The sequence below is a fragment of the Vigna unguiculata genome, chromosome 3, assembly GCF_004118075.2.
Source record: "Vigna unguiculata cultivar IT97K-499-35 chromosome 3, ASM411807v1, whole genome shotgun sequence".
NCBI classification, from domain to species: Eukaryota; Viridiplantae; Streptophyta; class Magnoliopsida; order Fabales; family Fabaceae; genus Vigna; species Vigna unguiculata.
This window is the reverse complement of record NC_040281.1, coordinates 6,805,270-6,831,413: the sequence shown is the minus strand read 5'-3', so window position 1 is coordinate 6,831,413 and position 26,144 is coordinate 6,805,270. Positions and strand designations below refer to the sequence as shown.

At 30.2% G+C, this 26,144-nt stretch overlaps 3 protein-coding genes across 3 annotated transcripts; all 3 read left to right on the top strand.

Moving 5' to 3' along the window:
* Positions 1 to 3,643: 3,643 nt before the first annotated feature.
* On the top strand, positions 3,644 to 4,552 carry LOC114178530 (photosystem II core complex proteins psbY, chloroplastic). Its single transcript, XM_028064499.1, has one exon. The coding sequence runs from the start codon at positions 3,725 to 3,727 to the stop codon at positions 4,298 to 4,300; it is 576 nt and encodes a 191-aa protein (XP_027920300.1). The 5' UTR covers positions 3,644 to 3,724; the 3' UTR covers positions 4,301 to 4,552.
* Positions 4,553 to 8,400: 3,848 nt separating this feature from the next.
* On the top strand, positions 8,401 to 15,708 carry LOC114178528 (actin-related protein 3). Its single transcript, XM_028064497.1, has 9 exons — positions 8,401 to 9,041; positions 9,241 to 9,700; positions 10,084 to 10,230; positions 10,543 to 10,635; positions 10,860 to 10,979; positions 11,597 to 11,707; positions 11,984 to 12,109; positions 12,485 to 12,583; positions 15,216 to 15,708. The coding sequence occupies exons 1-9, from the start codon at positions 8,992 to 8,994 to the stop codon at positions 15,294 to 15,296; spliced, it is 1,287 nt and encodes a 428-aa protein (XP_027920298.1). The 5' UTR covers positions 8,401 to 8,991; the 3' UTR covers positions 15,297 to 15,708.
* Positions 15,709 to 20,780: 5,072 nt separating this feature from the next.
* Positions 20,781 to 21,667, top strand: LOC114175224. Its single transcript, XM_028059988.1, has one exon. The coding sequence runs from the start codon at positions 20,866 to 20,868 to the stop codon at positions 21,637 to 21,639; it is 774 nt and encodes a 257-aa protein (XP_027915789.1). The 5' UTR covers positions 20,781 to 20,865; the 3' UTR covers positions 21,640 to 21,667.
* The last annotated feature ends 4,477 nt before the right edge of the window (positions 21,668 to 26,144 follow it).

The window sequence follows — 26,144 nt, the reverse complement described above, 5'->3', positions numbered from 1 at the left end:
ATTCAATGGCAGAATACATCACCGGAGGAGGCAACTTGGGAAGATAAAACTAATATACAATAATAAGTTCCCGAATTCAACCTTGACGACAAGGTTTTTTTGGAGGGCAGGTATTGTTAGGAAAGAGAATCAAGGTCAGACACAAGCTGTGACCAAAAACCTTTTTTAGTGTATCAAAGGAAACATAGAAGACGGTAGTGGGAAAAATACGGAAGATGGTTAGGACTTTTGAGGCAATTACGTCAATTAGAGAGGAAGAGTATAGAGCAATTGAGGGTTTATGGCGGTATGAACAAGATTAAATTGGGTGAAAGGAGAGCTGCATCCTTTGTAGCGCCATTGTACTTGTGACATTCCGACAATAAAAGTTTCTTTCTTCAGTCACACTATTCTCCTTACTCTCTTTTGACTCCTTAAATCCTAACACTATAACCATTACAAGATCAACATCAATAAAAATACTTGCAACGAAATAACCAATGAATGACAAGGGTGCGTGTGGGAGACCCAAAGCGCAACAAGCAATTGAAAACGATACTAAGTTACGATAACAGGACAAACGAAAGCAATCATGGAATATAGAAGGTTTCAGAGCTTACCTTGATTCTGATATTTCTGAGCCAAAAGCCACAATCAGCAGAACCTTCACTTCAACCATTGTCCCAAACATATGATTTTCGATTATATAATTATCTTGGTAGATTGCGATACTGGAGTTAGCCATTACTACAAATTGAAGAACAAACGCCAGCGTAAATAAAGAAAACTCAACCGGAATCAACATAAAAAGTGTGGCTTAGCGAAAAGAACGAAGAACAGTGGAGATGAAATAAACCTATTTTGAACATAAAATATCGGAGAGGACACAGAGGGTTCTGAAGCTTAGAAGCAGCGATGAAGCAAGCGGGGCAACGGAGACGAGGCAACGAACGAGATTTGTAGCAGAGCATCTCAACGGTAGCGCGAAGATTCCAGAAGCCGGTTCCACCGTCAAGAAACGACGATGCAAAAACAACCTCCATCTTGTTTCTTTCATTCAGATGCAAGGTAGAAAAGGAAACTAGAGAGAATGGAGAATTTTAGAATTGGAGGGAAAATGAATTATGGACGAGCGAAGACACGGAAAAAATATTTTTGAAAATCTTGCGGCAAATTTTATATTAATATAGCTAGCGAAGCCGTCTGTTCGTATCTTTTTAATTTTTAAGAACATCAATAATAAATAAATAAATAATTTTTAAAATAATGTAAAATTAAAATATATATATATATATATATGAAATAGTAATTTAAAATAAAAAAAAAATTATAATAATAGATTAAAGTAAATTATTTATAAAATAATTAAAGATAAAATTAGTAAAAAAGTAAACTTTTTATTTATCGTTATAAATTAATATTCGATTTGGGGAAAGAGAAATGTCGTAAAACTAAAAGGGAATTACTATTTTATGGAAACTTTTCTGGTATTGACTATAACATTTAACCTTCTAAAGGCGCATACGTGATAATATATATATATATATATATATATATATATATATATATATATATATATCACTCGCTATTATAAGTGTAGTTTCTAGCCCTCCTTTCCCCTTTTACTTGTATATATTAGATACAACTAAAAAATAGTTATATACAATTATAACAATCATAAATCATTATACTTTAAAATAAGTTTTTAGTGTTTGTAAGTGGTTGGAGGTTTTATCTTGAACTAATACATTGGTTAGAAAATAAGTAAGGTATAATCGATATTTATTAATGTTGAAATAGTTTTATCTTAAATTTAACATATTAATTATTCGTGTACAATTATTCGTGTGTGTTTTTTTTCTTTGAGTGAGAGAGTTTGAAAGATAAGTTACTTACAATAAGAAAGAAAAATTTACGAAGTGATACTTTTTCATTATTATTAATGTAATCAACTTATATCCTTGATGAAAAAAAATATAAAAGCATAAAATAATAAGACATAAGTAGTTGGTAATTTTTTAAAGTTATTTATCATAATTCTTTTAATTAAACATTTTTATGCGTGTGTTGAAATCCTAAATGATTAATACTTCTGTTTTAGATGATAATTGTAACTGCCCTAACCGGTATATGTTTTATTATTATTTATATCATTTTATATATATATATATATATATATATATATATATATATATATATATATATATATATTACAGTATCATTATTATTTTTCATCGTCATTTATTCATGTTCATGTATAATATATGATTATCGCAAGTAGATATCACAGCACGGGAAAAACACACAAGATAAAGTAAACAATAATACATAAATTAATAATATCGTTGATTCAAAAACAAATAATTTACATCAAGAATCAAATGTTTTTTCTCACGATACAATCCTCGTGATTCAAATATAACACAGTTCTCATGTCTCAACCCTTGTAATTCAAAAACTCAACTTGACCTATTTGAAGTTATAGTTATAAATTTATATATCAAAGTTCCCAATCAATCTTTTGCGTGATCACGATAAACTCCTTATATTTGCAAGGTCTAATCCATTTTCACATCAAATCTTCATATTGTAAGAGTTTTCATTGACTCTCATAATTATATATCATTATACGTGAATTTGATATTAGCAAAGTCAATATACTTTCTATATAGAATTTATTTCGATACATCATCTAACGTTATGTTTATACTCTATTTATAGAAATTACTACGTTCACATCATCCAGACACAAAACAAATAACCCATATTTCAAAAGAATTTAAATTAATTTAAAATATAATAGTTTCTCAAACTTTCGTCAAGAAAAAACACTATGACTTGATGGTGGTTAGAATATTATCAATATAATTCGATTGGAGCGTTTTTAGTCATAACGAAGCTATTTTCAGACTATTTATATATTATAGAACTTTCTTTAAACTTGAATATGACTTGTTTAAAAGTTTCAAGTTCTTCAAAAGCACGTTTACATGGCTTTATTGGGAAGAAAACAATGATCTTAACTGGGTTAACAAGTTTACAAAGCAAGAGCTCTTTTATATACTATTCATTTTCAAAATATCAATAAGAATATAAGAAAACTTTAACTAAGTTATCATTATATTAAGATGCGTTCTTCTAATTACACATATGCCTAACATTGCTTTCCTTCCCAGAATCGACACCAATCTTATGAGATGAAGATGAAGATGGTTTGGAACTATCTGAAAGTAAGTAAATTCATGTATTTAGACATAACCTTCTTCCAAGTACATCAATTACCGATTACATATACAATTTATATTGAGAGAGTAAAAAAAAACAATTATTTTCATTGCCTATATAACATATTAAAACCAATAAAAAAATGTTATTATATTCTTACATTTTTTTATTATTTTAGAACCACATATGATTAATTTATCATCTTTGAACGACGTGTCGTTGCGGTACCGTAGAAAGGCGTGTTTGGGACAAGCGGTAACAAAGACAAGAAAAATTGGATTTGGGACATTATGAGAAGCCGAAGTGATAAGAAAAATGAAGAATATGAGGTGGAAATCTAATCTAAGTCTCTGTTTGGATAAGAGAAGAATCTAGAAAGCGGAACCCCATTGGACCTCGTTTCTCCAACGTGGCTTTTCCAAACGCTAAATTGCCACTTCTCACTCAGAACCACGTTCCCCATCTTCCCTCTCCCACACCACACGCACCACCACCACGCACTCACCCACTCAACTCAACAATGGCAGCAACAATATCAGCAATGGCCATGATCAACGCCAAATGCCTCAACCCCACATCGCCAAAATTCCCCACCAAACTCACACCCTCAAAACCTTCTCTCCTTTCTCTTCCCAAGGGCCTCATCGCCGCCTCACCCGAACCCACCAACCTCTCCCTTCCCACAGCCGTCGCCGGAGCCATATTCACGGCCCTCGGAACCTGCGACGCCGCCTTCGCCGCGCAGCAGATAGCGGACATAGCGGAAGGCGACAACCGCGGCCTGGCCCTGCTGCTGCCCATAATCCCGGCCATAGGGTGGGTGCTCTTCAACATTTTTCAGCCGGCGCTCAACCAAATCAACCGCATGCGCAGCACCAAAGGACTCATCATCGGGCTGGGTCTCGGCGGCTTGGCCGGACTCATGGCGGCGGCGCCGCCGCATGCCGCTGCCGCTGAAGTGGCGGCGATCGCCGAAGCCGCGAGTGACAACAGGGGGCAGCTTCTGCTGTTTGTGGTGGCACCGGCTATTGCGTGGGTGCTGTTCAACATCTTGCAGCCTGCTCTGAACCAGATCAACAGGATGAGATCTCAGTGATGATGAAACAGTGAGGAACTTAATTCCTTGTGATATCATCATACCATAATTCTCTTGTAACTTGTATCTATCTGATGATGCTATATTATATCACCTTTCTCTTCTGCTTTTTGTTTTTTTTTTTTTTCTTTTCTTGTCACTTCCTTGATTCATTCCATTCCGATCTCTTTTTGTTGCAACTGTTATGGGACCTTCCATCTCCCTATCATAGATCTGATTGAGTTTGAATTTGTATGGTGCATGCAGTTTTGAGAACTTGATATACATCTTGTAACACCTTTGCATATTTCGATGCACGTTGAGCTAGGGTTCGGGGACAATTTAGATCGAGAAAGGAAAAGTGGATTGATTTTGTGATTGTAAATTTTGGTTAGTTAAGTTCTATTGAGTATTACAAATTATAATTTATGTAGACAGAACAAAAAAACTTAATTATGAACAGAATAGAATATCTTGATTATTAACTAATATCTCCATTCTTAGTCTATACGAGAAATCAAGTCCTGGACCTTAAATCGTAGAGCTATGAACTATAGCAGAAAGTCTACACCTTGCAAATGGCAGCGTTAGCCATGAAATTTTGATTATTTTTATCAGTTTATGTAACTATAAAACGGAATGGGTTTCGTGAATGATATCATCTTGTGAAAAATAGTCACTGAATGAATTGAATTGGAGAGTTTGATGAATCAAATATTTTCTTATTTTCTTGTGAACGAGTGTGACGTTTTGTTTCTTATTTCTTTTAATAATTAAGTATTTTTTTAAAATTAAAATAATTATTTTATCAATTTTTTTAAGTGATTTGTTAAATTTGGTTGTTTTAAAACTAAATTAATTATTTATAATAAAAAAATAATTTATAAAAAACAATTTTAAAAAAATTAAAAAAAATATTTATATTTAATTAATTTAATTATTTTTGAGTAATTGGAAATTTTCAATGGAGTCCTTAATAACTTTTTATTATTTATAAGTAATTAATGAATTTATATTTTTTAATTTAGTGTTTGATATTACATTTTGTTACTATATGATATGGCGGTTAAGTGACTGCTTTCTGAACTAAATTTTTATTTGTAAATAAACGGATAAAATTAAATTTTTTAATTAAATTTCTAATAAATATTTATGATTTATTATGTACTCAATGAATTTATATTTTTCAATTTAGTGTTTTTTATTAAATTGTTATTAATCGATGATATAACTGTTAAAATTATTATTTTGTCATGTCATTTTATCTTATAATAATTTTATAATTTATAATTTATGATTTTATAATTTTATAACTTTATAAATTTATGATTTTTTAATTTTTTGAGTAATCAGTACACTATAAATTTGAAAGTTTCAAAATTTATCATTGATTTAAAACATAATTAAGTTTATTTAATTTTATACTTTTTTTTTCGTAAAATAAAAATATGAATATACATGTATTTTCACCTGTGTGCTTTGAAGAAGATGTAAAGTGCTGAATTAGTTTTTAGAGATGGTGACTAGTTACTTACAATATTGTATATTGTATATTGTATGATCGGTATATTGTATGATCGGGTTTGGTTGGCAAAGTAAGAGTTATGAACACACATTTGAGAGCTTGTGACACTTATAACTTTGTTTAACTTAAAGTTAACATACAATGATGATGATACTATTTGGAGGAGAGAATAATTAGTTTTGACAAAATTGAAAATGGCATAAAAGTTAAAAAAAAAAGTATTGGATATATTCAAGAATCAATGTTGCAATTTCTGCAAAGGCATATGAAATATCTATATTGGAATATGTGAAACAACTTTCACGCAGATTTATATTTCATGAATAATGAGACAATTTCGTATAATGATCTAATAATTATTTTTAATTTCATAAAAATGTTTAGTTTAATATTTACTGTTTTAACAAATCTTAATAAAAAATATTTACTTTTATTTGATTAAGTTTCTTCAACTTTTTTCCTCACATCACCCAATTAAACACATTCTAACTCAATATAGGTCAACAATAGATTTTGACTGTTCTCATTTTACACACTTTCTTTTCCATAAACTTTAATGGAATATTATTAATTCAAATTCGATGTTTTAGTCAGGACACCATTTAATTTGCCTTTTTAAAAATGAAATTTATATAACTTTAGATATCTTTTATCTTATTATTAGAATATTTGCATTGAATTTTGAAAAAAAAAATCTCATTTTGACCTCTTCATATTTTTATAAATTTTTTAGTGAACTTATTAACTACATCATAAAAATTAATCATCATATATAAAAATACATTTCTTTATTCTTAACCTTTTTTTTTTAGGTTGTGTTTGCTTTGACGAATGTCACTATTCCCACATGTTTATGAAGACGAATCGTAAAAAGTGCATATGTTCTCTTCACGTGATATCGACAAAAAATGGGTGCGGGATTTAACAATTATCTCATCCTCCCTGAGACAAAAGATTTGTGGGTGATTGTTCTGTTTTATCACTTTAACCCTAACACAAATGGTTTGTATGTTGCACATTTGTGTGTCTGTTCGTAGAAAACTTTAGAAGGTTGTAACGTTTGACAATAACAATGTAATGTTGTGTTTTGTGGTTGAAGGTTGTGAGTGACGTGGTATTATTGTGTGTGAACTAATGTTCATAGTGTGTGTACCTGTTTGTGGAAAACTTCAAAAGGTTGTAGCGCTGGACAATAATAATGTAATGTTGTTGTTTTGTGGTTGAAGGTTGTGACTGGCGTGGTGTTATTATGTGTGAACCAGTGTTCATAGTGTGTGTGTGCACCTGATACGTAACCAATGTTGGTGTTGTGAGTGTGTGACACCGGTTACGTAACCGATGTTTTGTGTGTGATTCATTTTTTTGGTTGATTTTAATTTAAAATTTAAAATTTTTTCCATTAATACAAAATTATAATTGTAATTGTAAATTTTGTATTTTTTTTATAAATTTTATTAAATTCATATTATTCAATTTTAATTTTTTTGTTACATCAAATTATAAAATCATTATATTTTTTATCGTCAAGGGTAATTTGGTAAACTTCAAATTCTATCTATTTTCACAATTTTTTTAATCTGTTGCATCGATCAAATTACTCAGTAAGTTTCACAAAATTTATTTTTAAATTTAATCACTTTATCTTTTAAATTTATTAAAAAAACACACAAATTCATCCCCTCAAATTCACACAAATTCATCTTAACATTCTCTTCCAAATCCATAGTACCAAAAGGAATACACCCTTTGAAAAAATAAACTCCATAATTCCACTCTTAAAGTATATAATACCATATTTGGAGGTATGTTTTTGAAATAGCATTGTATAAAAAGACTTTCATATCAATAATATATATCAATTTATCTCATAATAACTTTTCAAGTTATCACACATAGGCTTATATTCGTGAAACAATGTTTCAAATAATCCCAATATAGAAAAATCCTAAAATAAGAACTAATTTCTTATTTAACAAGAAATCTTCGTCTCTTTCTCATATAAACTAAAAATGGTTATACTTGAAAAAGAAGAAAAGAAATACTTAACAATTAACAAACAAAATCAAAATCAATTCCATGTATAAAGAGTAAATTAAAAAATAATTATAAAATGTACCGAGGATAAGTCAAGTGAAATATGAGGGCGTTTCAGCTTCTTCTCTTTATAAGGAATCCTTGAAACAGAATTATAGACACAGTTCTTATTATACAAATTGATTTGAATTTAGAAAACAATAACCTCCAATTTAGGCTATAATTACTCACAAAATATTATATTTTATCATAATTTTTTTGAAATAATATCATTTTGTATTAAAATATATATTGTAAAAATCGAAGAAGCGCAGTAATAAAATGCGCGAAGAGAATTAGATGATAAAATTTAAAGGAAAATAATGAAATGACAAAATGTACAATTGGGTATATAAAATATCATGGCTATTTCGAACCATTTATTTTTTAAATTTAAAGGAAAAATAAAAATTAACCGCAAGAAAAAGAGCATGTTTTAAATTGATGTAAATTAAAAACTACCGACAGTATTCTTAATGGAGGTGGATGAATTGATGATGGAGGAAGAAAGAAAAAGGTTGGCGTGTAAGAAAGAAACAGGAAACAAGTTACATGGTATTAGTGTTGGTAGGTCCCTGCAAGTGGTGCTTCAAATCTCACACCTTTTCTTCGTCCCAACACACCAACCACAATTGAAGTTGCCGTCAAGTTCATGCTCTGCATCAAAATACAAAGCTACTAATTACTACTACTGTCAAATTAATTACAGTTAATGCTAAAAGAAAGAGACAGAATCTGGAGAGAGAAAGAGAGAGGGAAGAGGGAAGGGTTGTTGTTTGATTTGCAAGGAAAGCATCTTTGGGAAACCAACAGAATTATGATGATGATGACGATGATGATGAGGAAGTAAATGGGACCTGCATCTGCACTTCCATCCCCACAGTTCAGTTTTCACTTCAAATGGGTTTAGCCACAATGACCAACCATTCCTATTTGTCTATTATCTTTTTTCACTTCGGATCAAAGTCTGCGTCAACGTCATCTTTACCACCTTCTTCTTCATCTTTATTGAGCTTTTCACGACCATGATCTTCTGCCCGACACTCACTCTCGGATCTCAGTCGCGGATCCATCTTCAGCTTTCAATATCACACCAACTTTTTCGCTCTCTCTCATGGACCCCTCTACTTCTCGACCAGCTGTAGTCATCGATAATGGCTCCGGGTACCCTTTACTTTCTTTTCTACCACCCACTTTCCGTTTTGGCCTAATGTAAATGTTGTTTTTTGTTTATGACACAACGTGTTTGTTGAAATGCCCAAGTGATGTTTTCTTGGGTTTTTTGACTTGGATTGACTTTAATTGACTTGAATTGGTTTTCTCCGTATTATGAAACTGTTTTTTTTTTTTTTTTTTTCTTCAGGTATACGAAGATGGGATTTGCTGGTAATGTTGAACCGTGTTTTATTGCTCCAACAGTGGTTGCAGTTAATGAGTCGTTTCTGAATCAATCGAGGGGTTCTTCTAAAGGCAATTGGGTGGCCCAGCACAATGCTGGGGTTATGGCAGATCTTGATTTCTTCATTGGGGATGATGCACTATCCAAGTCTCGATCTAGCAGCACTTACAGTCTCAGCTACCCGATTCGGCATGGCCAGGTTGAGAATTGGGATGCCATGGAGCGCTTCTGGCAGCAGTGCATATTCAACTATTTGAGGTGTGATCCGGAGGATCACTATTTCCTCTTGACCGAGAGTCCATTGACCGCACCTGAGAGTCGCGAGTATACTGGAGAAATCATGTTTGAGACTTTTAACGTGCCTGGACTTTACATTGCTGTGAATTCTGTGCTTGCTCTTGCAGCTGGGTACACAACATCTAAGGTTGGTAATTGGTTCACTGAATAAAGATTGGGAATTATCTTGCGTATAGAATTGGAACAGGGTGATTAATCTTGAATGCTTTACATATTAAGTATGTTGTATGAAATTCCCCGTATGCTTGGTTGCTACTAAACGCAAAATGCACAGGATATTTCACCGGCTCCTGCAATTTGACGCATTTGGATGTATTAACTTGAAATCAAAAGTAACCTCTCCGTAGAATAAATGTCATGAACTAGCGCATAGGATAATTCAGCAGCTCCCCTCATCGTGTTGACATAAAATGTTGACTTTGCATAATTGTACTTCAACTTTATAACAGTATCATAGGAGATATATTTTAGGAATATTTTCCTTTTAGGCTGATCTTAAATTCTTTTTAGTGTGAGATGACAGGAGTTGTAGTGGATGTTGGAGATGGTGCAACTCATGTGGTACCTGTTGCAGATGGCTACGTTATAGGTAGCAGTATCAAATCGATTCCTGTTGCTGGAAAGGATGTTACACTATTTGTTCAGCAGCTTATGCGGGTGGGTAATCCTTGTAGTATTAAAATTAAAAGGTTATTATGTTGGTATTGCTCTCTCATTTGAATATCTGTGAATTTTTGTAAACCTCTTGTTAATGTCGAAGTAGCTGACCTTACCTAGTGGTGCTGTTGTTAATGTTGAACATTTTCACAAATTACCATTCACATTATCTAGTGAAACCAATCATGTTATGGTAATCTGGTTGAATAATGTCGGGTGCATGATAGTATTATTGTTAATCTGTACCCAAATGTCAATCTGCATTTTGCTAAGCAGATTCATGAACTGTTATGTTGGCATTGCTTCATACAGGAAAGAGGAGAGAAAGTACCACCAGAAGACTCTTTTGAAGTTGCACGGAAAGTAAAGGAAATGTATTGCTACACCTGCTCTGACATTGTGAAGGTTGTCTTTACTCTTTAGTTCAATACTTGGGTTCTTTAACAGAATCACGAGGGTTTGTTGTGCGCTGTTGCCAATAGTTTTGTTATATATGGCGTTAGCATACTGGATGCCGATAAATTGTCCCATTTAATTAATTTGCTCCTTTTGTGAACCAAAGGTTGTAACTAAAGTTTTCTTTTCAACTTATTAGTTTTCCTACATAACATTAGCTCAATTTCTCTTAGGAGTTCAATAAGCATGACAAAGAACCAGGCAAGTACATCAAGCATTGGAGAGGTATTAAACCGAAGACAGGGGCACCATATTCATGTGATATTGGCTATGAACGATTTCTTGGTCCTGAGGTTTGTTTGATGGCCACTCCTTATATAACTATTTTAGTATGATTTCTCTGTTGTGAATACCTGAACTTATTCCATGAACTGATGAATTAGATAAATATATACTTGTTTAGTTTCTGACTTCCTATGATTAATATCTAACTGAAGCGGGGGGACCTATAATGGAAAATGGTAAATATTAAAGGGATACTACGCATTTTGTCTTGATCCAAACCTTCTCTTTAGATGGTTAGAGTTTTTTTCCCCTTTTCCTTTATGGACTTTCTCTTTAGATGATTAGTTTTTCTTTTCCCTTTTCATTTTCCTTTATGGGCTATAAAAGAGGTCCAAGAAGTAGTGTGGAAAGGGGCAAGGTAGGTTTAAGTGCAGGCAGTGTAGCCTGGCTGGGATTTGAAGAATTTGAACCTGGGATGTAGATCGTAGTTTCTATCTCTAAGAATCTTGGTGTCAGTTAGCCACAGCCACTGATTCCTCACGGGGTAGTTCCTTCAATTTAACTATTGAAGAATTCATGAAAATGTAGTAGTGGCTTGGTGTAATTCCTGGGCTAATCTATCGGCATAGTTGGGGTCATTATATCAAAAAGACCAATTAATTTAACTTTTGTTTTTCCTCTGCAGATTTTCTTCAATCCTGAGATATATGGTAGTGACTTCAAGACCCCTTTGCCAGTTGTAATAGACAAGTGCATTCAGTCTGCACCAATTGACACAAGGAGATCCTTATATAAGGTGAAGTACCACACTGACATGTATATAAATAAGCCCCAGGAGCACTTTTAAATTCTAGTGAATTGCCACTTCAAATCATAAAATTGGGGATCTTCCAAGGCTCAATGTTAGCTTGGGGCATTTTTTTGTTGTTAACCCGGATGGAGTTTATTAGTGTTAAGTTATACCGTATCAATACAGCAATGATATTTAGTTTCTGATCGCAAGAATTTCAAGCCCTTCAGTTTACATATTGTTGACAATTGATCTTTTTACTTGCCTATTTATTTATTTCAGAATATAGTGCTGTCTGGAGGTTCAACCATGTTCAAGGATTTTCACAGGAGGTTGCAACGTGATCTTAAAAAAATAGTGGATGCTCGTGTCCTTTCATCTGAAGCACGCTTGAACGGGGAGATAAGAGTAAGTTAATTGGTACCTCTAAACCTTCTTTAAATTGATGATTTTCTCTCCCTCCCTCTCACACACACATATGAGAAACTTGTTTGCCCAAGTTGTACAGACTAAACCAATCAACAATCAATGCATCGTTATATTGTACTAAATAATTACATAAATTCATTTGTCCCAATTGTTTATATTGAAAATAGTGTTGTGTGGATTGTTGGTTGGTTTGGTTATGTAGTTTGTGCTCAGGAGGTCTTCCCATCCCCTGGGCCCAACAATTGCATGGACAAAATAGTCACATCGGTGTAGTTATGTCAGGCTGGACTGCTGTATATTTATTGCTTAGGTCTTGCTTTTACTTTTTTTACTTCGTTAATTTGGTACCTGCAGTCACAGCCTGTGGAGGTAAATGTACTCAGCCATCCAATCCAGAGATTTGCAGTTTGGTTTGGAGGATCGGTACTTGCATCAACACCTGAATTTTTTACGGTATGCATTTCTGACGTTCTTTTTTGGGGTTAGGAGGTACGGTTAATGCATCTCATAATGACTATTTTGTGTTCTACTAACGTGCTTTTGAGCACATTGGTCCTGGACAATTTGTGTGATAGCATATATAGATATGTAGGTTTGAGATGTAATTATTTGTTTTTGAAAAGCCATGGTAGGTGGAATGTCACATTTATAATTGGTTGTCTTTGCCTTTTTTTCTCTGGCATTAATGTGTGGAGTTTTGTGTGCTTGTTAAGTTAAATGGATTAGGTTGCACCTCATGGTATTGTTTGGCAAGTTTAGAAATGTGAAAATTGTTAGAAAATACAAGAAAGAAGAGGTTCCGGACCCATAGGTCAAATTTGATCCACTTTGAAGAATCTCAAATCTACCCTCTTTTAACGTTCTCTGGAGCCAAATTGTGTATTCTTACAAGAGATGCCTCTTTGATATCCATCCATGAGGGCTCAACTGTGAAGCCAGTCACCACTGCATGCGAACTCAGGTCCAACAACTTTAGTTGTGGTGGTGATGAGGTTGATTGTGTATAACTTGAATCATCATAATTGCCTGTGGACTGTCTTGCCTTGGTTCCATTGTCTGTGAACCTTAGATGCAACCAATATATAATGATAAAGGCTCACCTAGCATGTTTGAATTCCAAGATTCCTACGCCATTGATTTCGATCCACCTTTATGGTCCAATTTATGTCTAACATTAACAAGCTTTTCCTGGAAATCTGGGTTTTGAAAGAGGAGCCCTGGTTGCATCTCCACCTCTTACAGGGTTGTCCTGAAAATAGTCATTGCATCCTACATTCTTCACTCTGTTTTCCTTTTGTTTATCCCTTTCCAATGAAGGATCACCTTCTTCCTTGTCCAAAACTATTTCAATTTTTTTTCCCCACTGTAATATTACTTTATTTTTGGTTCTTTACATCACATGAGGTGGGATTCTTGATTATTGAACCTTCTTTACTTCAATATAGTTGAAGATCCCATATTAACTAGAGACAAAATCAAATTACAGTATATAATCAGAAAGAAACCTTATCTTACAGGCATGTTTTATGAGGATAGGTCAGACTTAAACTCACTTCTTAGTATAGTAAAAGAGTCTATCTTAATGAAGTTTTTTGGGTCTATCATATTACTTGTTATCGGACTATCACAAATATCTAATCCTATGCACAAGATGTTCATACCTTGGTGTGAGGGGTTATATTAATCATCTATATCAATTAGAAATAAGGTTAAATTATAGTATACAAATAGAGGTAAATCTCACCTTGTAAACCAGTTTTGTAAGGATGAGTTAGATACCCTTCAAGTTATTTCTATGTTGTGCTTCCGTTAAGGGTGGGTTATTCTATATTTCTTGTCCAAGACCTAGCCTGTGCTTTAGCATATTCTGGCCAACTCCCTCCATTCTGATGCTGTCCTACTCGCCTTGTTCCTCCATTTTCTGCTGCAAATCCTCAGCCTCAGGTTTTTGGCACCCAGCTCCGCAACTTCAACTCCCTCAACTAGGTCTTTAAACTCTAGCTCCCCCAAAGGTGGTTTGATTCTTGCTCTGAAGAAATGTCTTGCCATGACAACGTTACCCATGTACTCGATGCCTTCTTTCTTCATCAACAACTGCATCATATTTTTTAGAGAAATACTAAAAATGGACTCCCTATTCTGTGGTTAAATTTTATTAAAAATCACAAAATTTCATGAGAACTTCTTGCAAGGCTCTATCGTCGTTTTCTAGTTTCCAATTAAATTCATATGATTGTAGAGAGTGTAGTCAAAAGTGTGTGAATTTCTTTGATTCCCTGAAACTTCTTGATCTCCAAAAGCTGATTGATTAGATCTTTTCCGGAGTTCGACTGAACATTCAACTCCATGTGGTCATTGCTGGTTCTGGTTTTGTTTATCGTCTTTACCTATTGCTTAAACACAAGTAGCTCGGTGGTCCCTTCCTTCAAGAACCTTATGAATTGTCCAATCCTTTCTCAAATTTGAATCCGGAATCTGGTCAAATTTGTGAGTGGGTCAAACAAATTTGGTAGGAACTCAAGTTAGAAAATAAAAGAAGGAAGATGATATTTCGTGATTTCAAAAGAACAGAAGATAACAGAAATAACACTCCTCCAATGGTTTCTCCTGTGATAGAGTAAAAATCAATTCTCAAATGATACAAGATATAGTGAACCCTTTCCCCTTACATTCTCCTATATATTTAATTCATTAACCCCTCAACTAACTAATAATATCTTAACCATTTAAACTAATTTCCCAACTCCTAACTGTCACGTCTGTAGTTGGTTGGTTGTCTTTGCTTCTTTGTTTAGTTTTGATAACCTGATTTTGTATGCTTAGCATGTTTAAACAATCTATGGTTGCATTTTTGGTAACAATATATATGGTAACAGTATTAATGTTTGCTAAGTTTAGAATTATGAAACTTGAACAGGCTAAAACTATTTTTTAGGTTTGCCAACCTTGTGGACGGCGACATGTATTCAGTTTTCTTGCAATGATATTCTCGTATTGAGAGTATCCATAATTTATTATTGTTTCTTTAATCCTTCCCATATGTCTCTATACAAAACAAGATTACAATTTATGTTCCAATGAACAGGCTTGTCATACAAAAGCAGAATATGAGGAGTATGGAGCTAGCATTTGCCGTACAAATCCCGTTTTCAAGGGGATGTATTAAAGCAACAATGAATTAATTAGTTGATGATGGATGCAGTTACTTGATAAACAGTAAAATGAATTGAATATCCTGTTATTTTGATCCCTCAATTCCACCTCCTGGTCTTTCTTCCCACCTGTATTCGTGGTGGCAGGAGTGAGTGTAAAATATGTATATTCATTGAAAATATGCATTTCTTTTCTATTTTAGCAGTCTGTCTAGAATTGATATTTCACCAAAGTTAGCCGAGCTGAATTGCAATTATTTTGGTGTTCAGCTTTGAGATTGATTATGTATTTTTTGTCATTCATTTTTGTGACTGATGATTCCATGAAGTGCGGTTTAGAGAGCACGATAGAGAAAATAAGGACAAACTTCATTCGTTGCTTGGCGAGCTTGTAGGATGTGATAAAATAATCTTATCTTTACTTTACATCATCCAATTCACTGATTAAACTTTTATCCTATAATGACCAAGATTTGGTAAATTTCAAAATGATTTCCTTAAGTGTTTTTCCTTTTCACCGTTTATTCCCAACTCATTTCGATTGAACTATCAATTAGTGTTAACAAAGCACATTTTCGAATTATCTTATACCAGATTTCCATATTTTCAGCTTAATTGAGCTACACATTTTCTACACTAATGTGTGAGCTTACGTTTTTTTTCTTTCTTTTTTAAGTTTTACAGCATAAATAATATATCACATTCATGTAAGTTATACTATTCTATGTAAAATATATCACATTTTTGTAAAATAGTAATTTTTATGTAAGTTATACTATTCTAATGATTAATTAACCATGGCATGCCAAATCTTTAAATCGATTCATTAAATAACAGTACATTCATAAGTTCCAACTTGATGAGGTCCATTGCACAAAGTAAATATAATAAAAAGGAATCTAGACTCTTTACAAAATTATCTTCTTTTAGTTCTCTATCACTCTTATATTTTAAAATAGATTTAATTACTCGTTTGGTTCTTACTTTGGTTGAAAAGTTTCAAATTGATTCTTTGCATAATTTTCTGTTTCAATTACGTTTCAAAATTCATCAAAATGTTTCAATCAAATTCTTTGCATTAGATTTTCAAAAACAGTGTTAAGAGGGAGGTGATGTGACAAAGTGTAACGGTTACGTGTCAATTTGTGCCTTTCTATAGTATAGAGAAGATGATGTTTGCTCTAATGAATGGTGTGGACTCTCCATCTCGCATCTTCTCCTTAACGGTTGTTGGTTGTTGAAGTTTGGACCTCTACATTTCTTGATTGTTGAAGTCTGCTATGTCTTGTTATCATGTGTGTTTATCATGTTTGTGGGAGACGCAAAACCCTCTCATGGTGGTGGGTCTAGGGGGTTGGATGTAACACCAATTTGTCTTTGTGGGGAGGTTGCATTGTTCAGAGTGGCTAGAACTATTAAGAATGATGGGAAATAATTTTGAGGTTGTCCTAACTAAAAAGTTAGATCTATGAATTTTATATTTTTAGGATGCATATTTTTTATTTTTATTTTTTGGAAAAAAGTTATTGGTAACAAATTCTAATTGTCTCTTGGATTTTTCTGAAGAGCAAGAAGTAAATATTTTAAAGAATACAATTATTTCAAATGGTGCAATAAAGATAATGAAAAAAAAAATGATACCACTATTGTGAGACAAAGGAAGAAGATATATAATCTAGAGAAATCTCATAAAATTTTTGAATTTTCATGAAAAATGGGTAAATGTGTTAATAGGGATGATATGTTTTGTTGGTTTGATTAATATAATTTATGTGTCAATATTGTTCAAAATTTCATGAAATGTTGTATAAGTTAGATGTATGTAGGTTGTGGCTTGTAGTAAGTGTGATGTTAAGGTCTTAGCCTATTGTTATGTAATCTTATGAAATTAATGAAAAGTTTGAGTTATATAGAAAGAATAAATCTACGTTAATTTTTTATTTTTTTTTGCAAATACATATGAAATTACTTGCAAATACATTCATAAAGAGAACATTCTTCTTCAAAATTACATGACAGTGAACTTGGTTAAAACAACATATAGGTACATGTCCTACACAAAATAAGCTGCAAAATACATAATTAAGTTCCAAACTATGAAATGTCTATTGTAAATAGAGGTTGTAGCTGCAAAATGTACATAACTCAAGTTTCATGGCTTCCAAATTGTCCTCTACTATACGTCAATTTCTGCCTAGTGTTGGTTCTGACAGTTGAAGGTGGTGGTGGGCGTTACATAAACAACTAATGAATCAATAACATTACATAAAATATTACACAATGCACTTGCGGTTGTCATTTAATATGGAATTATATTATCGGGTACATTACATAGAATGATTATTTTTACATAATTAAAATTTATAATAAATATTTTTTGTATTATATAAATTAAAGTTAATATTTATAAAGAATAATTTAAATTTCCATAGATATATTTTGGGTTAAATTTTTTTTGTCCTTAAGTTTAAATGAAAATTAGAATTAGTCTATCTTCAAAACTTTAATCCAATTTAATCTACTAACTTTAGAAATGTATGAATTTAGTAATCAAATTTTGTTAAGTTTATTTGATATTTCAAATGCGTTTTTCAACTAACATTGAAGTGCGGAAATGTTTCAAATGGTGTAAACAACTAAAATAATATTATGAAACGTGTTTGAATCATCAAATAAATTTAACAAAATTTGATTTAAAGACTAAATTCACGCATTTATAAAGTTAGGAAACTAAATTAGATCAAAGTTTTGAAGAGACACTAATTCTAATTTTTACTAAAAATTAAGGAATCAAAAACATATTTAATCCATATTTTCTTTTTGTAATTATTGACAATTTTTAGATATATTAATTTAAATTATTGATATCTTAGAAAAGAAATATCAAAATTTAATTGGAGAGGTAATAAATTAAGATAGATAAGTAGTTAAAAATATCAACATCAGGATAAAAAGTACGAAAGCTAATTTCACATAGTTGAATCATTTATCCATTATCCTCATTGTGTTGAGAAAAAACACAACAACCATAGTTCACGAGAAAAATGACAACTTGAACAAATATGTAACTATTACAAGAAAATTTTTCATTAACAACTAATTTTAATGACAAAAAATTGAAAGTCACTATATTGACCAATTTAAATATCAATTTTCAAAATAAAAAATTATTGGTTATCAAAATAATTACTATTATGAATACAAATTTATAATTGGTCTTTAAATTTTAGTTACTAGAGTTTTGACTACCAAATGAGTTAGTTTATAAATTGGTCACTCAATATTCTATGAAAACTTTGATACCAAATAATTAGTTTCTAAATCAATCTCTAATTAATTAGTGATTAATTTAATAATTATAATTTTTTATTTTATAAATTAATATCTAAATTGGTCATTAGTAACAATTTTAGTGATTAAAACTAATTATTATTTAAAAACTTTTTTTAGTGAACATTTCAATTCATCTATCCACTCAACTCAACGGTTTGATTGGATTCAAAACCAACAACAAAATGAATTGTACTTAAACATACACAATATCTATAACAATATATAAAGAGAATTCCTTCTTTTGTGTTCACATTTTAAAATACCAATTTTACTCTTTAAAATATAATTATTTATATATTTTTTTTTAAATTGACCATTACTTTTACAATGTTTTTATAAAATCGTCAATATTTGTTCTTCTCTTTTTCTCTATTTATCAACCGTTATTATCTCATATTTTCTGATATATTTAACTTTATTTTTAATAAATATAATTTTATTTTATATATTAACTTAATAACATTACATTATCATCACCTACTAATATAATATCACATATATTTAAAAAATACGGACATAAAGTGTCTAGTGTTTCTTTAAAATGAATTTACATTATTATCACAGTTTACCGCAAATATATTTATATTATCAAAATATAATAACAAACCGAAACAATCCGAATAGAAAGAGTGCTTTATTTTAGGCTTAAATATACATCTAGTCCCTATTTTTGTTGATTTTATTCAATTTGGTTCCTATTTTCGTTTTATGTTCATTTAGGTCCTCATTTTTGTTAAATTGTGGTCAATTTGGTCATTTTCACTCACGGTATTTAAATAGTTAACGTTTTTTAATTTTTTTTTAATTTTTTTTTTAATTTTTTTTTAATTTTTTTTTTAATTTTTTTAATTTAAAAAAAAACGGTCCGTGGTAGTATTATTTTTTTTGTTCAATTTAGTCCCTATATTCGTTATTTTTGTTCAATTTAGTCCCAATTTTTGTTCAAATTAATCAATTTTGTCCCTATCAAATTGACACTAAATTTAATATCTTTTATACAAATTATATTAATATCTTTTCTAAAATTGACCTTTGAATTTATTATTTTTTAAATTCAATTATAAAATATTAAATTTAATTATAAATTGAATAAATGCTTATATTTAATTGCTAAATAGAATATAATTATTTAAAATATTATAAGAATATGATTATTATTTTTTTTCTTCTAATATTTATATTCTAAAATATTTTTAAATTTGATATATAAAAATATGTTAAATATTCAAAATATTTTAGAAAAATAAACTAATATTTGTAAAATTAACATTTACATATAGAATATTTTAGATTTTAATATCTAAAATGCAATAAAAATATTATATATTTTAAATTTAAATGTGAATTTTACAAATGTTAATATATATTTTTAAAATTTTAATAATTATATTTTAATAATATTTAAATAATTATATTCTATTTAACAATTGAATTTAAGAATTATATTCAATTAATAACTAAATATTATAATTTATAATTAAATTTAAAAATAACTAATAATATTGTCAATTTTAAAAATTTAATGGTTTTATTTTAACAAAATTTGGGACTAAATTAAACAAAAATAACGAATATAGAGACTAAAATGAATAAAAATAATGAATATCAGGACTAAATTGAACAAAAATAAATAATACAACTACAAACTGACACGTGGCACAATTGTGACTTGACACGTGGACACTTTTATTAAAATTAAAAAAATTATTATTTTTTAAAATATAAAAAGATTAAAAAAATATATTAAAAAAATCAAAAAAACTAGGAGCTGACACGTGACATGTACTGTTCAAAAACGTTAACTATTTAAATACCGTTAGTGAAAATGACCAAATTGACCATAATTTAACGAAAATGATGACCTAATTGAACATAAAACGAAAATAGAGACCAAATTGAATAAAATCAATAAAAATAGGGAACAAATAAAGTGGTTTATGAAACATAATATAAAAATAAATTTATATGATAACTTTAAATCCTTTACAAAAAAAATAAACTTTTATAATATCCAAAATTATTATAAATAACAAAGCTTAGCTCTATCCCAAATCAAGAGACAAAGTTAAAATCCTCATTACGTTAATGGATAATGCAACTTATCTTTAGCAACTATAAAGCATAAATGGCTTATCTATTATCCTCTAAAACTTCTTTCTCTCTCTTTCTTCAAAATTAAGCTTTTTTTCACAGCCTTTCGTCCCAAGCATGAGAAAGAACACGTTCTGTTATTGTTGTTCATAGCACGACATGCATGCGGGAATGAACATAACACTCACAAAACCATTAATCCTAAGATACTTTCTCCTCTCTCTCATCCTCTCCCTCCCCTTCTTCCTCTTCCTCTTCCTCCCCCTCCTCTCTCCGCCGCACCAACACCACCGTCACGCCACCATCACCACCATCACAACCACCACCTACAATAACAACCTCAGAATCCGACCCGGTTACTCTTCCTACGACGCCTACATCCAGCGCCAGCTCAACAAAACCCTCAACCCGCGCCTCCGGAAAATATGGAACACGCGCGACTGGAACCGCAAGATCCCGGTTTTTGCGCGCTTCTTCGAGGACCTTAAGGGAAAGAAGCTTCTCCACAAGGGGTCCAAGGCGCTTTGCGTAGGCGCGCGCGTGGGGCAAGAAGTCGAGGCACTAAGGCGCGTGGGCGTTTCGGACTCCGTGGGAATGGACCTCGTTCCGTACCCTCCCCTGGTGGTTCAGGGGGACTTTCACGACCAACCGTTTCGAAACGGCACGTTCGACTTCGAATTCTCGAACGTCTTCGACCACGCGCTCTACCCGGAACGCTTCGTGGCCGAGATCGAACGCACGTTGAAGCCCAACGGCGTGTGCGTGTTGCACGTGGTGCTGTCGCGACGCGCTGATAAGTACTCCGCTACCGACCTCTACAGCGTGGAGCCCCTCGCGGCGCTGTTCAAACGCTCCGTTTTGGTTCACGTTCGTGGCGTTAATGGTTTTGGTTTGGACACAGAGGTTGCCTTTCGTAAGAACACTCCACCTTAACGCTTTTTCTCTCTTTCATTTCTCTTTTTCTTTGCATTATTTTCATTAAGCTAATTTAGGAATATTTAATGTTTTTCAAAACAATGTTTTATAATTTTGATTAAATTAACTATGGTTGTTAATAAAAGAACTAAAAAAATACTGATAAAAAATGTCGAAATTTTAAAAATAACAAAAAAAATATCTATAGGAACTAAAATAGGAAGAGAGAATAGTTTCCATAAGCTTAAAGCATATTCAAACCAGTTATTTTGTATTAGTTTTAAATTATATAAAGATAAAAAGAGTTATAATTATTTTTATTAAAGATCATTTTAATATATTATAGTTATTAATGCTATAAATAAACTAATATAATAATAAAGTATCTAAAACGTGAAGCCGTCATTCATTAATGCTAACATATATGCAGTGAGCCTAGTAACGTTGTACAAATAAGAAAAACAAAAGTAGATCACAAATTATATAATTTTACGAAATGAAATGTCATATTCGTTTATTTAAGTCACTTGAATGAAGCATGAAGTGGTTTATGAAAGAAAACATAGGGGACATATTCATATGGTATTTAAAGAGACACAAAATACTTCCTATTTAAGCCAAATATATAACCATTTAACCAGCTTTTTACACTAATTAAAATTTTAACTATATTTCAAGAAATAATTTTCCATTGATTGGAACTGTAATTCAACAATAAAAAACTATTTTTTTATGAGGCCTAAAAGCTTCAATATTTTTTCAGTTTGATAACAATTTATCTCTCGTTAGTAGAGAGAGATTCTTAGAGAAAGCCATGTTCTTAAAAACTACCTGAAAACAAGATTTTATGTTACTATTCTCGACAATTTATCTTTAATATGGGGTTTAGCAGTTAGTTTCTGTTTTTCTCTGGTTTCGACAGTTATGTATATGTAACTATTGCTCTCTTTTATCAATATATACAGTTCCTTAATCAATGACAATTTTCTTCCTTTTTTTCTCTTCTATACCAAACTGTCTCCAGCCTTCTGTTTTTTCATTATAAATGCAATATAGTACTGCATGATTCAGAACACACATGGTTCTGTATGTTCAGATTTATAAATATATCATGTTAAGTTTGACATGAAATATAAGAAAAAAATATATAATTATAGATGGACAGTTTTGTAACTAAAATCATTTTGTTAACGGAAAAGTGAAGGTAAATATCCGCTTTGTATATGTTCTATATGTATATATGTGTGGACATACGTTATATTTCATATTTTTTTAATATTTATGGATATATAAATATATATGTTAATATTTATAAAAAAATTAAAATATTTAATAATATATTTTAATTCTAAATTCAAATAAAATACATTACATAATATTTATAAATTTTTAAACAAAGTTCAAATAATTTATTTAAATAGTGTTGAATGACAGTTGATAAAGAAAATAAGATTTTATTTTAAAACCAATTGAAAAACAACTTATTCAAAATTTATGGTTTAATATTTTAATCATATCTTTTTAGTTTTTTTTTTAAATTTAAATTAGAGTATAGCGGATATCGATATCCACGGTACAGATACTATGATACTTATACTCACTCGATTAACATACGGGTATAAAAAACACTTGAATCCATTACCCGTGGGTATCCATTTATAATATTCATTTCCTATTCGTTACAGGTTTTATCTTCAAATACTTGCGAGTATGAATTTTGTTGACATCTTTACTAAAAATCATATATTCGTCGGAAATTATTTGTCAATAATTACCAACAATTATAATCGATAACTATTTATTTGTAATTATCCATTGATAATTATAACAATTTGGTTCTTCATTCTCTTCCTTCTTTTTCTATTTCTTCCCCTTTTTCTCCCCCTTTGTATTTAATGATATATTTCATTGAATTTGATAGAAAATTTTATGCTTACTTTATCGATGAATTAAAAAAAAATGATTGACAAATTTTATCAAATAGTCAAAATCCAACGCGGATGATGAAAATTTTGACATTCATTTTATTGACGAGATTTACTAATGAATTATTAAAGTTCTAATTATCGATGGATTATCTAACGATAATACAAATTATGATGAATTTTACTGCTGTAAACAATCAAAATTATGTGGTAAATAGAGTGTCACATCACCACTCCATTTTAATGACACGTGAAAAATAAAAAAATGAAACATAGTTTTTGTATGCAACAGGTATGAAATTTTTTTGAGTTAAATGTGATTTTGGTAACTTCACTTCCAGTAAAAATTTGAATTTGAAATTCTAAATCAATTTAGTCTCTCATATTTATAAATGGATGAATTTGTACCCATAGATATTCGTTACTCGTAAAAAATTAAAATTAAAATTTATTTTATGTTTTAATTATTTAAATTTAATTAAAATTAAAATTAAAATTTAATTTTTATTTTATTTAATATATGCTTTTTTTGTAATTTTGTTTTAAAATTTATAAAATAATTTTTTAAACATTCATAGATATCTACATGTACCTGCTAGTTTTAAAAAGTTTGTGAATATTTTTTAAACAAATATCTAATGAATAAATAAACGAGTAATGAGTTAATTTTTTTGTTATGGGTCGAATTGTATATAACGGCCTATTTCGAGTCATTGTCATCCTTAATTGTATTTACTGCATGTGTCGTATCTAGGGATGACAATGGGTCGGGTCAGGCACGGATAGTGCTTACCCGCAACCCGACCTGCAAAAAAAAAAATTCCCCTATTACCTGTCCATTTACCTGTCGAGTACCCGCTTAAAAATATCCGCGGATTTTTTTAAAATCCGCGAGTACCCGTGGATACACGCATACCCGCAAATATTTAAAAAATATATATATTTTATAAATTTTTTAATATAAAATTATAAAAATAAAATAAAGTATAATTAAATTAAATTTTAATTTTAATTGTAATTAAATTTAATCTAATAAAATATAATTTTAATTTTAATTTTAATTAAATTTAACTTAATAAAATATAAATTAAATTTTAATTTTAATGTTTTACGGTCAACCGGTACTCGCGGATACAAATAGTATGATATCCGTATCCGATCTATTTATAAACGGATATTAGAATACATGCTATTAGGGATGGCAACGGGGCGGGGCGGGGACGGGTTTCACTATCCCATACCCATCCCCGTAAAAAAAATTCATCCTCATCCTCATACCCAAACCCAACGGGTATCAAACTTTTATCCCATCCCCATCCCCACCGGGTAACGGGTATAATCTCGTACCCATACCCGTACCCGTTTTCTTACTACTTTAATATTAATTTTAATTATTTTTTATAAAATAATAAAAAATTACGGTAAAGGAAACATAATATTATCAAATATTCAATATTAGGAGTATGGTTGTTTCTTCGATATCAAATACTTTGAAATAAATTATAATGGTTTACATTTTAGATTAGAATACCAAATAAAATTTAATGAGAACCAAAACATTTATTAAATTTGCAAACATTAATGAAACCTAGTTGATAAATTTTAAAAATATTTTTTTAAAAATTATAAAAGGAAAAAAATATTTAAATTAAAATATATTTTAAATGTTTGTTTACTTCAATTTTTAAAATTATAATGAATCTATTTTTTATACACTAATAAAAGTTATAATACATCATTTGATTAAAATGACGCAAAGAACAAATAATAAATATAATAATAAAATTTTAATATAGATTTTGTATCTTTTGAACCACAATATATGTTGGGTGATGGTAAAAAAATATTCATGGCAATTACATTAAATTTTTATATTGTAGTAAATAAAAATTATTTATACAATTATAGTGAAAAAATTAAAGTATGATTGTAATGAGTTAGAAAATAAAAAATAATTAGATAAAATTTATCGAAATAGTATTCTACATGATGAAAATAAAAAAAAATAAAAAAATTAACAAATTAACAAATGTGTGTCTTATAAACAATTAGGAGACTATTGGAAGGAATCACACAAAGAAAAATAAATATATAATTAAAAGTATAATAAGATGAAAAATATCTTAGAGATCTAAAAAAACTTTTCAAATATCAACCTATATACTCAATTGTTGATAAAAAAAATGACGCAAAGAACAAATAGTAAACATAATAAAATTTTATCATAGATCTTGTATCTTTTAAACTCCAATATATGTTGGATGGTGATAAAAAAATATTCATGGCAATTACATTAAATTTTTATATTGTAGTAAATAAAAATTATTTATAAAATTACATTGAAAATATTAAAGTATGATTGTAATGAGTTAGAAAATAAAAAATAATTAGATAAAATTTATCGAAATAGTATTCTATATGATGAAAATAAACAAAAATAAAAATATTAAAAAATTAACAAATGTGTGTCTTATAAACAATTTGGAGACTATTGGAAGGAATTGCACAAAGAAAAATAAATGTATAATTAATGGTATGATAAGACGAAAAACATCTTAGAGATCTAAGAAAACTTTTCAAATATCAACATATATACTC